The sequence below is a fragment of the Lethenteron reissneri genome, unplaced genomic scaffold, assembly GCF_015708825.2.
Source record: "Lethenteron reissneri isolate LAM-NWPU_2019-01 unplaced genomic scaffold, ASM1570882v1 scaffold_115, whole genome shotgun sequence".
NCBI classification, from domain to species: Eukaryota; Metazoa; Chordata; class Hyperoartia; order Petromyzontiformes; family Petromyzontidae; genus Lethenteron; species Lethenteron reissneri.
In genome coordinates this window covers 1,415,960-1,431,657 of record NW_026890838.1, presented here as the reverse complement: position 1 = coordinate 1,431,657, position 15,698 = coordinate 1,415,960, and the positions used below count along the sequence as shown (strand labels likewise).

The window sequence follows — 15,698 nt, the reverse complement described above, 5'->3', positions numbered from 1 at the left end:
CCCATCTCTACTCACACTCCACACCCCAGGGGAAGGGTACTGGGGATTCCTAGCACTCACACAGGCTACTCTAGCCTGGCGCTAATTTCCCCCTACCCTGGGTCTCAACTTTCCTGGCTCCCTGCAACGACCCGGAACACGTCACGGGTCCCACCCTAAATATCCCCGTGGGACATGACGTCACCATCCCACCCGCTGTGCATGACGTCACTCTGACGTCACTGCACCGGAGGGCGAGTGTAACGTAATGTCATTATTTACAACTCTACACAACCACTATTTGTGAAAGTGCCCCTTTAAACAACCCACAGGTGAAGTTTAGTTGAGGGTCGGATCAGAGACTGACACGGAACGATATAACTTGATCTGTAGCGTGTCCTCTGTGCAGCACGAGTCGTACAGACAACTGGAAGAGGACTCTCTTGTAGAGGTGGGGGGGAAACGACAGGCGCTGTCTCTCCAAGTCGCTCCACAGTCTACAAGGATCAACAGTGTCTGGTGCCAAGGGGGGTGACGCGTGGCAACTAGTGGACGAGCTGCGAGCGGTGTCTGGCGACGGGATGATCGCGCACATCGACGCAGACGGAGCCGTGTTCGATACACACGCAGACCCAGTGCCCCTGCTGGAGACCTGTGGTGTTTTCTGTACAAGGAACACTGCACCTCGGAAGCCGCCAACTCAACCGTTAGCAAGAAGACAACACACACCCACACACAACGCGCATATTACTACTAAGATTGTTTCAAAAAGTTATATTGGTTTCGAAAGGGTTGCCATCCCAAGGTGGTGCGTTAACTATTAGGTGATCATGAAAAGCATTGTTCTGTACATTGAGTTCCATTAATACAGTCGTTTAGAAGTATTTTGCAATTAATTAATTGACACGATGAACATTAATAAGCATCTATGTTACGAATCTACACACAGGAATACTATTGTGTTGAGATGTTTCTTTTTATCACAGAATCTTGCCCGCAAATTCATTGATGTCCCATTAGCCAATTGATAAGCATCTGTTAGCCAAACAGGCACACGAGTATGCATACTATTGCTTCAGGACATTTCGTTAATTGCATAATAATGAATTAATTGATGTCTACTTTTTTCCATTGGGAACATTTCTTTTGCATGTTTCGAATGAATATATATTTTTAAGGACTTTTCCTATCGCCGTGTATGGTCGCGCTACTCTAAGGAGTTAGCCGATTGTTCTGTTACACAGTTAACAAACGTAACCATTGAGGGTTAATTGTATGGCTCAATGAGTAGAACATCTTCAGCAGTACGGTGTTGACAATTCTGATCGTAAGTGTATTCGCATATTAGAGTGTTTTGAGATATTAAAGTTGCTTAACATAGAATAATCTAAGTAGTTCCTTTCTAGGTTCATGCGTAATAACCTTAATTATAAGAGCTGTATTCTGCAGTGAGATATGAATTCTGAGACATGACAGAATTACACTTAAACAGAATCAGTAAAAGTTAAAACGAGAATCGCTGGATTATCACAATTGGCAATACAACCTTCGACATTGCATACATTGATATTCCATAATTTGCATAATTTTAAGAAATTACACTTTTTATTGTATTATCACGATTGGTAATACATCCTCGACAATGAAGCTGAGTCATTTGCATAGTGGCATACATTTACATAATTCCAGATATTTGCGTTATGTTAGAAAATGTCACACTTTTAATTGTATTATCACGATTGGTAATACACCCCTATATAATGAAGCCGAGCCTAATTAGCATAAATGTGAATACTGTATCATAAATTTGCATAATTTAATACAATTCCATGTTTTTTATTTACTTTTTTCATTACACGATATTAAACAAGCACCCCAAGTGGCAGCTGTCTCTGTATGGCATAAGGTGGCCCTGCACCAGCCCGCATGTGGGCATGAGTCTGTCAGTAGAGGGCGATGATTGTTGCATAATCTCAGTTGTGTAATTTGTGAGTAATGTTTCGAATTTGCCCAATTTTAACCACAATGCCAGTATACAATCGCCTACTCGTTTTGAATGACACAATAGTATTTTTTACAATCAACTGCTAAGCAGACGATGCATATTTGTAATTAATGTTCCTGGACGAATCAGGGATACCTGTTGGATTTGAACCTTGAACTTCTACAACAAAAATAAAATGCACTCAATCTGAATGCTGCAGTTGTAGGCCTCATTCGACAGATCAACATGTAAATACGATATAACATGATGAAGTACATTTCAGTGCAGTAATTACATTTTGGCAATATGCCTATCGATAATTTAGAATTATAATGTTATTAATAATTGTCTGATTTTGTGCGTACATGTAACATTTTGCCTATCAGGGTCAAACATGGAATACGTCCATAATATAGGTTTTTGAGTTAGATCGCGTAAATATATAATTGTGTCGTAAAACCTGCCACCACCCGACACGGCCAACAAGTACGGGTTGTCACGTCAACAGAACATGCTTGTCTCGGCCTCGCTGTGCGCTGCGTTGCACCGCTAGCTGAGTAGATAACCTCGCGTCCAATAAACCCTCAGAGCCAGAGTGAACATCCGACTCCAAACGTCATTTATTGATTTTAACGAGGTAAAACTGGTGAGAAAACAGCACAGATACAGCATCTGTTAATACCTGGAAACACCAACACAATGAATGAACACCACAGCATCATAACATTGTCTTAGATAACATGTTTCTCAACAATAGATCATGGATGGACCAGGCACCTACATTACCACTGAATAGCTATACAAGAGCATAAGCTACTGTGTTACATAAAGGCACACCGTGTTATCATCACACTGCACCCCAGATGTACAGTACTACACATTACACTGCACTATGAATGAGACATTTTGTCATCCTTGCTCTCCAGATCACAATATAGTTACTTGGGTACAAGTTTGACTCGAATTATTAAATTACAAGTAACATTCACAATAAGGAAAGTTGCAGGCTTCGTTGTTAACTAGGCCTCGTATTTATCATAACAATTTAACAGCATTATAAAGGCATTTACATCATTATAACGATCATTCTAACATTATAACAGCATTGCCAATATTATAAGAACATAAACGAACTTACAGACAATGCTTCTTTTAAGGTCCCACAATGGACAATTGCGGCTGGCTTCACTGGGACGCGATGTGTGCCGCCATCTTGAATTATGTGTGTAATGGCCGACGCCCGCGTGGTGGAGCGGGAATCTTAAATCGCAACTTCCTGGTCATGTGACCAAAATTAGTACCCCCCCCCCCCCCCCCCCCCATCTGCCGTGAGGCAAAACTCCTGCCGTGAGGCAGAACACTCCCCGTCTGGTATCTAAGAGATACCATTTATTTCATATTTAAACAAATGTATAACAACTTCAACGGATAAACTTAATTGTCCATATCTTTGCGAGAGAGAAGTAGTACTGTCTCGACTATGGGCCTGACGAAAGTTCTTGCGACACCTTGTTTCGCAATCATAACCTCGACTTTTTAAACTTTTCCATCGGCACTTGGAATCGACTTGAGGATGCGGCCCATTGGCCACTTATTCCGTTTGGCTTGGTTGTCCTTCAGTAGGACGAGGTCACCTTCTTGGTTGTCTGGTCTGTTAGACTGCCACTTGTTGCGCACTTGGAGTGTCGCAAGGTACTCGTTTTTCCAGCGACGCCAGAATGTGTTTGCGAAGCTCTGCACTTGTCTCCATTGACGTCTGTAGAGGTCTGCAGTGCTGGCCTCCTCGGTAGGTGCTGTGAGCACGTTTGTCTTCTGGGTAAGAAGTGTAGCAGGAGTCAAGATGAATGGTGACTCCGGGTCGGTTGAGACGGGGATCAGGGGTCTTGAGTTAATTATGGCTGAGACCTCGGCCATGAGAGTGGTCAAGACCTCGTGAGAGAGCCGTGTGGACCCGACATCACATAACATGGAGTCGAGAATGCAATCCCGATCATGCGTTCCCAGGCTCCACCCATATGCGAAGAGTGAGGAGGATTGAAGATCCATGTGCAGCCTTGGTCACAAAGGTATTTCCTGACAGAATCATCTTCAACATTCTCCGTATTGGCCTTAAGCTCTTTACATGCTCCAGTGAAATTGGTTCCACAATCAGAATGGAGTTGCTTGGCTGGCCCTCTGATGGCGAAGAATCTCCGGAGTGCATTTATAAAGCTTGAAGACTCCATGGACTCGATGACTTCGATGTGCACTGCTCGTGTACTCATACAGTTGAACAGCACTGCCCAACGTTTGCTGTTCGCGAGCCCTCCTCTGGTGCGGCGGGAGATGACTGTCCATGGTCCGAACACGTAGATCCCTACAGAGGTGAAGGGAGGTTCCACACTGAGTCGATCGGCTGGGAGGTCTGCCATTTTCTGTTCTTCCTGTTTTCCACAAAGCTTGCGACACCTGATACACTTGTGGATTGTGCTGGCGATGCACCTCTTTGCTCCAACGATCCACAGCCCTGCAGATCGGATTGCTCCTTCTGTGAAGTGCCGACCTTGGTGCTTGACCTTCTCGTGGTAGTAGCGTACAAGTAAGATTGCGATGTAGCTTTGGCTTGGAATTATGAGGGGGTTTCGTTCATTCTCATCTAATTTTGCATTCCCTAGCCGACCACCGATCCTGAGCAAGTCGTCTTTGTCCATTTTGGGGTTTAGCTTCCTGAGGGTGCTGACCCTAGGAAGGTGTTCTCCCTTGTTGATGGCCTTGATCTCACTTGCATAATCTGCCTGTTGCACACAGCGGAAGATTGATTTCCTTACTCTGGAAAACTCGTCTTTAGTGCGTGGCACTGTGCAGTGATGCCATCCATTGCAGCTACCAGTGGTGCCTCTCATCGGGCAATGGAAGCAGTCAGTGGACTTCTTGGTCGCACATTTGTTACGAAAGTTGTCACTTGAGGCCGAATCTCCTTGTCTGACTCGGGCTCTATGAGTCCAAAGGTCTCTTTGGTAGTACATGGGCCACTGTCACGTCGTAAGAGGAATGCTGGACCTGTCAGCCAGATGGTTTGCTTCAGCAGAGATGCAGGGACGGACCTAGTTGCGAGATCTGCTGGATTCTGGTCAGTTGGAACGTAATTCCATTGCTCCGGCTGCGTCGATCTCCTGATGCGTTCCACCCGGTTGCTGATGTAGGTGTAGTGACATAGAACGGTCACTACTGTGTTGGCCCGTACGAGGGCTGGGGGCCCCAAGGGGGTGCCTGGGGGGTCACGTGGTGGAGGGATCCGGACCTTCCCAGAGGTGGGGGAAGAGAGGCGTGGCCTGGGAAGGGAGGCGTGGCCTGAACAGAGCCAGCCACGCCTGGGCGGAGCCAGCCACGCCTGGGCGGAGCCGGCCACGCCAAAGCAGATATAAGCGTGGTGTGAACGCAGAGCGAGGCTGTTGTACTGTACTCCAAAGTGAAGACATCATCGGTCGTCAAGTCCCGAGTCGTCGTCTTGGGCCAGGCAGGCCGTTGCCTGCCCGGTCCAGTCTGTGTCGCGTTCCAGAGTGTTAGTGAGTTGAGGAAGGTGGTCACCACCTCATGTACAGCGTTATGTTACTTACCGTTTAATAAATAGTGTTGCCTCCAAGCTGCGTGTGTGTGCACCTAATTCGAACCCACTATATTTGGCGTCAGAAGTTGTGGAAATATAAATATTGCGAGGTGTTATCCCAGGGAAGTAAAATGGGCACACGAAAAACAAATACAAAACTCACCTGGACGCCTTCGTACGACGAGGACGGTGTGACGACCATCCTTCGGACAGCCCCGGGGATGGCAGCCCCGGTGACAGAGAGAGAGAGATGGCGCTGCACGCGGAGCGGCGGGACTGGCATCGCACCGCTGCTTCGCCGCCATCGGGAACGGAGCGATGGAGCCGCGGGGAGAGGACACCGTCGTCTCTGCGGGGACTGGTCGGGGCACGGTTCCCGCCAAAACGCCGCTCCCGCCAACTCGGCGGCTGGTCGGGGCGCGGTTCCCACCAAAACGCCGCTCCCGCCAACTCGGCGGCTGGTCGGGACGCGGTTCCCGCCAAAACGCCGCTCCCGCCAACTCGGCGGCTGGTCGGGGCGCGGTTCCCGCCAAAACGCCGCTCCCGCCAACTCGGCGGCTGGTCGGGACGCGGTTCCCGCCAAAACGCCGCTCCCGCCAACTCGGCGGCTGGTCGGGTCGCGGTTCCCGCCAAAACGCCGCTCCTGCTGCCGAAATGCCGCTCCCGCCGACATCAACGCCTGCAGAGGGGGAGTTCCAGTCTTCTGCTCGAGTGCGAGAGGTGGATGGGTTCGCAAGAGCAGGCCGTGTTCACCATGAAAGATTCTTCAGGCCGTCCCAGTGCTCCACCTTGCCGCCCTCCGCTATTCACAGTTGCGAGTCGTGACATGACAAGCACCCGGCCCCAAGAAAAATAATAATAACTTCACCCATCTTGCGTGTGCCGGGTTGCGATCGCGGGTGTTTTTTTTAACTCGCTGGTTTGCGGAGCGTGTTCGTCCGGTTGTGTGCATGATAAATTAACGCGGCTTCCATGCGGGTGTCTGCTTGTAACAGTGTTGTTAATTACGGCGTCGAGATTGGTATCTTCTGGGTGTAGTTAATAATTAATTCGTTGTTTGGTGTCCCGAGCTCCGTTGATATCCTGTAGGTTGCCGTGTTAATGACTCGTGTTGTTACATCGTTGTGTTGCGAAATCGCCATTGTTATTGTGTATACTGTATGGAGTTTCGCTCGTGATTGTCACGTGTAACTGTAAGAAACTTTGATCGTCATTGTTGCCAAGGTACAGACCGTATGGAGCTTTGCTTGGAATTGTTAACAGTGTATGGACTGTTGGGTACTTGCTTGTGATTATTTACTATGTACGGATTGTCTGGAGTATTGATTGTGTGTGTTGCCATGTGGGGACTGGATGGAGCATTGCGCCAAATGATTAACTGTACGAACTTCGTATACTGCATATACTGTATTAATCAATTCGGCGATTCTTGGGGTTTGTGTATAGTTTTTTTGCTATCAAAATTCGAATGCCCTGAGTCCCATGGTTAATGTTGAAGGGGATTTTGAAATGACAGGTTCGGTTTGATTCAAACTCACTGGTTGGTTCCTGTCCTTTGTTGCACAGATGATGTCTTTTGTGCGGGAATGCCCCTTGTGTTCTACATGGATCGGGGGTGCATTTCCGTTAATTGCCGTCAAATTGCGTTGCTCTCTCCACTCGGTTGGTACAGCTGCATGCTGCAATGCGAGTCTCGGAGATGATGTGTACGGATACGGGATGTGAGGTGTATTGTTGTGACCATTGAATATTCGGGATCGTCACAAATTGTGCGTACCTGTTCGGCATTGGATCAGTTCTGTGGGGGATCATAATTCAAATTGTATGTGTTGTGATGGTGTTAAATTGCGATGGTGACATGCTGCCAGGGATTTGGAATTGTGGTGCTGGCTGTCACTTATCTTGGGGCGCAGATCCTGACCAGGATGGCCCAGTGAGAGTTGCGTGTCTAACACGAACATTGTGGTCCCGTCATGCTGTGTCTGACGGCTTGACCTGACAGCCCGGAGATCGAGACACTCCGTGGCTTGTCTAGCCTAGTGGGCTGTGCGCTCACATGGCTCAGAGAGTGTGGTCCCGTCATGCTGTGTCTGACAGCTTGACCTGTCAGCCTGGAGATCGAGACACTCCGTGGCTTGTCTAGCCTAGTGGACTGTGCGCTCACATGGCTCAGAGGGTGTGGTCCCATCATGCTGTGTCTGATGGCTTGACCTGACGGCCCGGAGAGTGAGACACTCCGAGGCGCGTTGAAAAAGTGGGCTGGAGATTCGTAGTGTTCAGGTAGAGTTGTCCCGTTACGTTGGGACTGTATCCCTCAGTTGTTAGGGTGCATGTTGTGCAGTAAGTGAACGATGGGTCGTCTCAGCTCGGTCGGTACAGCTATATGCTGCGATGCGAGTCTTGGAGAGAGACTGGGTTAAAATCCCCCCGATATGGCCGACGCGTGCTACTGGTTGTGACGCCGCGTCGGAAAGGCGGTGGGGTTGTAACATGGAAATTCCCCCCCGATATGGCCGACGCGTGCTACTGGTTGTGACGCCGCGTCGGAAAGGCGGTGGGGTTGTAACATGGAAATTCCCCCCCGATATGGCCGACACGTGCTACTGGTTGTGACGCCGCGTCGGAAAGGCGGTGGGGTAGTAACATGGAAATTCCCCCCCGATATGGCCGACGCGTGCTACTGGTTGTGATGCCGCGTCGGAAAGGCGGTGGGGTGCTAACATGGAAATTTCCCCCCCCCGATATGGCCGACGTGCGCGGGTTTTAGGATGGTGACGCCATGTCGGAAAGGCGGGCGGTGGGGTGCTAACGGGTGACTGTCATGTCCGAAGAGTGGAGGCGAGTGTTCGTTGAGTGATGCCTCAGGAGGAGTTGTTCTCGTCACAGGAGGCAGTATCTACCTGGCACCTTGGAGTCGCCGGTTTTGCCGACCGGCTACGGACTGGGGGGGGAGGGAGTGGAGCATGCGTCAGCTACTCCTGCTCCTCCTGTTCTTGACTCCTGGGGGGGAGGGGCCGTGCCCTTTGGGCCGCTTCTGGTTCCCCAGGCCTGGCCACATGGACTCGTTGAAGACTGGCTGCTCTACATGCCTCTCAGACTCTTTGCTCATTGCCTACGCCGTCGTTCCAATGGCCACACTCACATGTCGGTGCATGAGTGATTCTCACGGTGAGGCTGTGCTGGAGCGTAAGTGGGTTAGCCAGTTTTCATGTATATTTGTTGTTAATTCCCCGTTTTCTATGCGGTTCCCTTTTACCCTTGTCGATTCTGTATATATTACGTGATTGTATTTCTTATCGGTCGCCGGTCATTTATTAATGTTGCTGGTTCGGGGGCACACCTTTTCGATGTTTCACAATTGTGTTACAGCCGGGGACGGCTGTGTGTTTATACGGGGGGGGGGGGGGGGTGATGTAGTGACATAGAACGGTCACTACTGTGTCGGCCCGTACGAGGGCTGGGGGCCCCAAGGGGGTGCCTGGGGGGTCACGTGGTGGAGGGATCCGGACCTTCCCAGAGGTGGGGGAAGGGAGGCGTGGCCTGGGAAGGGAGGCATGGCCTGGACAGAGCCAGCCACGCCTGGGCAGAGCCAGCCACGCCTGGGCGGAGCCGGCCACGCCAAAGCAGATATAAGCGTGGTGTGAACGCAGAGCGAGGCTGTTGTACTGTACTCCAAAGTGAAGACATCATCGGTCGTCAAGTCCCGAGTCGTCGTCTTGGGCCAGGCAAGCCGTTGCCTGCCCGGTCCAGTCTGTGTCGCGTTCCAGAGTGTTAGTGAGTTGAGGAAGGTGGTCACCACCTCATGTACAGCGTTATGTTACTTACCGTTTAATAAATAGTGTTGCCACCAAGCTGCGTGTGTGTGCACCTAATTCGAACCCACTACATAGGTGTAGAACCTTCTGGTTTGGTTGTTTATGTAGCCTAGTATGACCTTACTGTCCGTGTAGAACTTGACCGCATCCAGTTTAATGTCCAATTCGTCTAAGATCAGTTCCGCCATTTCTGTAGCTAGAACAGCTCCACACAGCTCGAGCCTTGGGATGGTATGTTTTGGTTGCGGGGCCTTGCCGTGGAACTCCTTCCAGAATTCCCACTCGGACGACAGCTCCGGGTCTAGGAACGGAGAGGTCACGGCCGCAGCGACTACCGCCACGACCACCAGCAGAGCGATGAGCAGTAGCTTCGTCTTTAGCTTCCTCTTGTCAGTCAGGACTGGCTTGGAGAAACGTGTAGGAACAAAATCCAGTGAAGACAGTAGATGTACGAGCGAAGTTGTGGTCAGCATGGTGGTTTCTGTGTAAGTCTGCACGGTACAGCCTTCACTTCTCTCTTTGAGTTTCTCTTCCAGCGTGAAGTGGTTGGGGCACGGCTTGAAGAGCGACGTGCGTCTATTCATGAGCACACTTGTTCTGAATGTGCTAATGTGACTTTACCGAAAGAACCAAAGAATAATTCCTGCAGTCACGAAAGCATTTTGTTGCTATTTCTTTTATACCTGATGAAGATTGCTTGTGTTGCAATCAAACGTCGTAGTATGCAATTATTTAATTTATTATTTTATCTTTATACGTGACTTTACCGAAAGAACCAAAGAATAATTCCTGCAGTCACGAAAGCTTTTTGTTGCTATTTCTTTTATACCTGATGAAGATTGCTTGTGTTGCAATTGAAACGTCGTAGTATGCTATTATTTAACTTTTTTATTTTATCTTTATACGTGACTTTACCGAAAGAACCAAATAATAATTCCTGCAGTCACGAAAGCTCCGAAATTGAGATTAATGTGGTCTGGTTTGTGTGTTCCATCGAGACAAACATCACCTACGATGACCCATCCTAGGTCGAGTCTCTGGGCGTAGGGAGCGTCGTGAGGTCCATTGCGTTGATCGAGAACCTTGTGGACTCTCAGCATGCCCCTGCCGAGCAGAAGTAAAATCTGTGCCGCGTGATCCAAAGGCGGGATGAACTCTGCTATGGGTTTCAGGTGTGGGTGTTGACGTGCGACTTCGGGCGTGGGAATCTCACTCCTGTCGTCCGGAATCTCATTGCACTCTGTCACCGTAGGAAGAGCTAGCTTCATGGTGCTATCCATGGTTTCCACCATCAGGCCACTCGCTCTTCTTCACGCTGTCTCCATAAGTTCTGAGCATGTTCTGAGCGTGTTTGGAAAGTAATTCCCACCTACGCTTAGCTGATCAAAGAACTCTGACCGTCCCAAAGACTTGTTGCTCTGGTCGTCCATTATGGCATACTTCCTTACTGCCCTTTCAGGATGTCCTTTGGGATACACTCGGACGAGGCATATCTTTGAGCAAGATTTTCCTTTGAAGCCTTCTCCACAGACTTCTGTGCATTTGGTTGTGATTGACGAACTGAGTGTGGTGGTCTCGCCTTGCTCCCCGCCGTGCTCTGCTTCGGGATCAGAAGCCTTAGTGCCACTGGGTTTGGAGTAAAATGTGTGCAGAGCAGTTGCGTGTTTGTCACTGCCACATTCCTCGCACTTGATATCTGCCTTGTAATTCCTTGCAAGGTGGTTTGTAGAAGCACAGCATTTGAAGCACACTCCAACTTCTTTCAGCATGTTCTTCTGCTCTTCCAATGGCTTCCTCCTGAACTCACGGCATGTCTGGAGGGAGTGGGGTTTATCATGCAATGGGCATTGCTTCTCTGGATCCTCTATCTTTATGTTTATGGTGGTTGCCTGGACGGAGTTTGCGAATGTCGTATGAGAGACCTCAGTCTTGTGTACGGAAATTGGCACTCTCGCTGTTCCTCGTTTCGCCATTGCTCTTTCCATGTTTGGGAGATCTGGACTGGAAATCCCCGTGGTGCCAAACATGAAACTCGGGTCATTTCTGGTCTTAGCCAGGTTGCGGATAAACTTTGAGAAAAAAGAGAATGGGGGGAATGCAACCTGATGCTCTGACTTGTATCTTGAACCCGCTGTTCTCCATTTTTCTTGCACGTCAAATGGCAATTTCTCTACGATAGGGTTCACGCCATGGTAGGTATTCAAGAAAATGAGACCTGGTAAGTAGGGGTCAGCCTGGGCTGATTCAGGCTCCATCAAAAGATCTCCAAGCTCTCGTAACCTTTTATTGTCCCTACCAGAGATTTTTGGAAAGTTCTGCAACTTCTTGAAGAGAGCCTTCTCAATAGTTTATGGGCTACCATAGCACTCCTCGAGCCTTTCCCAAACCACATGCAGGCTTCAGGAGGAAAGGGGGGGAAGGGAAGGTCACCGAAGGTTATAATGTTTCAAAAATGGGCGTGGCAAAAGAGCTCCGCCGGCGCAGTGAAGTGGATGGGATGCTGTTCCCTGGGGTAAGAAAACAACACAAATCAAGTCATAACTTAACCTGTGCTCCCTTGACAAGAAATCAAATCATGACCCAAAGTGGGTGATTCCAGCTATACAATGTTGCTGAGTTTATAACCATTATCTCGGTTGAAATTGTGTCTGTATATATGGATGGCTTCATGAACGAATCTTTGTTGATAGCCAGTGGGCTTGCAAAGTACCATCATCTTTGAGAAATTAATTTCGTGTGAACCAGCCGCTTTAAAATAATGATCAGCGACGGCAGAAGTATTGGTCCTACAGTGTTTCAAATCTGCCTTATGCTCATGAACACGGTCCGAGACATGTCGCTTAGTTTCCCCAATGTAACTGCTGCCGCAGATACAGCTTAGTTTGTAGATGCCGGGATATTGCATGTCAGACATCTTGTCCTTCACAGATGGGATCAGATCACGAATTTTTTTTACTATATTAAATCGGACCTGGATCGTGTGTTTGTTCATGATTTTGGAAATATTTTGGTTACCCCTGCTATGTATGGCATGATACACCAGATACACCCCTTCAGAATGAGGCTTTATGTAATGCAGCTATAACCGTAATTACCCCTTCAGGCTGGCAGGTGTCACTCTGTAATTACAGATGTAAAACATACTATTGTGTCATTCAAAACGCATGTTGGTGTCATGGTAAATATTTGGGTTATTCCAAACATCCAGAAATTACATAATCGAGATTGCACATCAATCATCGCACCCTACTGACAGACTTATGCCCACATGCAGGCTGGTGCAGGGCCACCTGATGCCACACAGGAGGAACTGCCACTTGGAGGTGCTCTATGATACAAAACTCCGAGTTGCTGAGGCGATTGAGCAAAGACCATATAAATGCTAATATTAATATAAAATTCGTAAATGCTTGGGAGCTTATTGGCTCTGGCTCCTGGTTAGAGATCTATCCAACCCACAGGTCAACAAATACTGGCCCCTCTTACTCTGCAGGTTGAACCTAGGAATTGAGTGTTCAACTTCACATTCTTTCATTAAAGGCCTGTGACAAAGGTGAATGAATCTATTGGGGCTTCATAGTCTCAAGCTTACACATCTACAAGATCTCCATTTGAATTTGTATTGTCTAAGAAGTCCACCCACAGCTCTACTTCCACGTAATATTCTCTTTGGTTATATCGGTAAAGTCACATAGGTATAAAAATAAAATAAATCACGACGTTTCGGGCGCAACACAAGCGTCCGTCATCAGGTGGGAAAGCATGGCCTGCTGCTGATGCAGACTTTTTTATAGGTTTGAAATGGGTGTAGCCCAAGGGTTATAAAGGAGTGGCTGGGTCGAGTGATGTTAATGTGAGAAATTAGCATGTAACTGGGCACTGAAGTAGCTATGATAATGTGAGAAATTAGCTTGATGTTAAAGTTAGAAATGAGCCTGTAACTGGGCACGGAAGTAGCTATGATAATGTGAGAGATTGGCATGATGTTAATGTGAGGAATTAGCATTAACTGGGCACGGAAGTGGCTATGTTAAAGTGAGAGAATAGCATGAAATAACAGCTGACATAGGCAGGTAGGATGGAAACATCACAGTAAGTTAAGACTTTGCGTGGTTAATACCGTCCTTCCAATGATTGCTCAGTTTGTACCCATCATCTCGGTTGAAGTTGTGTCTATGTTTATATATCTGAATGGCTTCATGAACAAATCTCTGAAGGTAGCTGGTCGGTTTGCAGAGTACCTCCGTCTTGGAAAAATCTATTTCGTGTAAGCCCAAAGCGTTAAAACAATGATCGGCAACGGCCGATGTATTGGTCCTACCGTGTTTCAGATCTGCCTTGTGTTTACGAACGCGGTCCGAGATATGTCATTTCGTTTCCCCAATGTAACTGCTTCCACAACCACAACTCAGTTTGAAGACACCAGGGTACAGCATGGCAGGAATCACATCCTTTACAGATGGGATTAAATCACGGATTATGTGTACTGTGTTGAAACGAACCTCGATCCTGTGTTTTTTCTACATACTACTTGGAGTTGTCTCGCTCTGTATAAGTCAGAATTCTCCTCCTGCTTCACGTTGTCTCCATCGATGTGAAGGTCTGATTTTGGAGTTGATTCTTCATCTTCACAATTTACCTTCACTTCTTTGCTCTTCTTCTTGGTTCTTTCGGTATTACTGCTAACCCTAACCCTACCTCCTCCCTTTGTTGCTGCTAATCCTACATAATGCACGGGCATAATATGACTTTGAGACCCCCCCCCCCCTCCTACGCATTCCACAAGTAGTGACTAATCCCATATCTGCATTTTCCATAAATATGCAAAATTCCTATGTTGATATGCAAATTTCTTTGTCAAGGCGCTCTTCCCCCCCTAACCCCCCAGCTTAAATATACGCTGCCAAGTTTGGTGGTGTTCATTCAGACGCTGTCTTTCCGACAGACCTGTTCTTCACCTGAGGACGGTTGCTTGCATTGTGGCCGAAACGTCGTGAGAATTGTATTATTTTATTATGATTTATTTTTATTATTTTATTATCTCCCTTCTACGTGACTTTAACGAAATAACCAAGAAGATGAATCCCTGCAGTCACGAAAGCTTTAAATCAAAATTTACTGCTCTTCCCCGGCACTTCTTCACTTTCACCTTCGTCTCTTCATATTTCACCTTGATACTTTTAAAGTGTAATTGCTGGGATTTTCTGCTAGTTCTTGTTTCATGAGGGATGATTGCAGCACTTTGACAAGTCGATTTCAGACTCCACTCCTTGGGGATCTTCTGATGCCTGTACAGAATGCACTTGAAGAGTTTGTCTTCTATGTGTGTTCTCTGGTGTTTCTTAAGAGAAGATTAATCTGAAAATGCCTTCCCACACACACTGCACTTGAAGGGCTTTTCTCCTGTGTGTGGTCTCTGATGGCTGACTTTATTAATCCCTAAGGGGCCGTCCATAAATTACGTCACGCGATTTTGGACAGTTTTTGACCCCCCCCCAACCATCGTCACTCGGCATCACAAAAAGTCAGACCACCCCTCAAATATGACGTCACAAAGCTCTGCCCCCCCCCCCAAAATAAAACACGCTTCAAATCGCTATAAATTATTGTCATTGTAGTGCGTATTTAATGTGGAGCTGCACTCTGATGTAGGAGAAAAAGTCTTCTATTTAATAAATGTTTTAAGTAGAACGTCTTGTCTATATTTATTTAAAGTTGCGCATTTTGATGTGACGTCACATTTCTCAACCCCCCCCCCCCCGTCACACATCGTGACAAATATCTGACCCCCCCCCCTAGGTGCGTGACGTAATTTATGGACGGCTCCGATGTGCACGTTAAGGCCACGTGAAGTTTCGATTTAAAGCTTTCGTGACAGGGATTCATCTTCTTGGTTCTTTCGGTAAAGTCACGTAGAAGGGAAGTAATAAAATAATAAAAATAAAACATAATAAAATAATTCTCACGACGTTTCGGCCACTACGCAAGCAGCCGTCCTCAGGTGAAGTGTCGAACGCCCGCCGGCAGGAGGTGACAGGACAAACTCAGGTGCGATGGGTCGACTGAGATGACTGGCCGATGTACCACCTGTGCTCCCTACTGTGCCAACAGTGTACACACATACACAGTGGACAGTTTGTACGCACACACAGTGTATACACAGTTTGTACACACACAATAATGTTCACGTTGTTGTTGAGCTCACGCACCCAAGGGGTCAATGTTCAAGTGAGGGAGCAATGTAATAGGAATCTTAATACACTTGAACTCTAACCTCGTTCGATGACGTCTCCATTGCATTACCTCAGAGCGAAATGCGAGGGGGAGGTGTACC

At 47.7% G+C, this 15,698-nt stretch overlaps 1 protein-coding gene across 1 annotated transcript in view; it reads left to right on the top strand.

The window, feature by feature from the left end:
* LOC133361587 (zinc finger protein 271-like) overlaps window positions 1–15,698 on the top strand; it is a 42,493-nt gene that overhangs the window by 19,209 nt on the left and 7,586 nt on the right. The window contains exon 3 of the mRNA XM_061580511.1: window positions 389–510. Within this exon, the coding sequence (XP_061436495.1) occupies window positions 389–510 (122 nt within the window). The remainder of the gene's footprint in view (window positions 1–388; window positions 511–15,698) is intronic.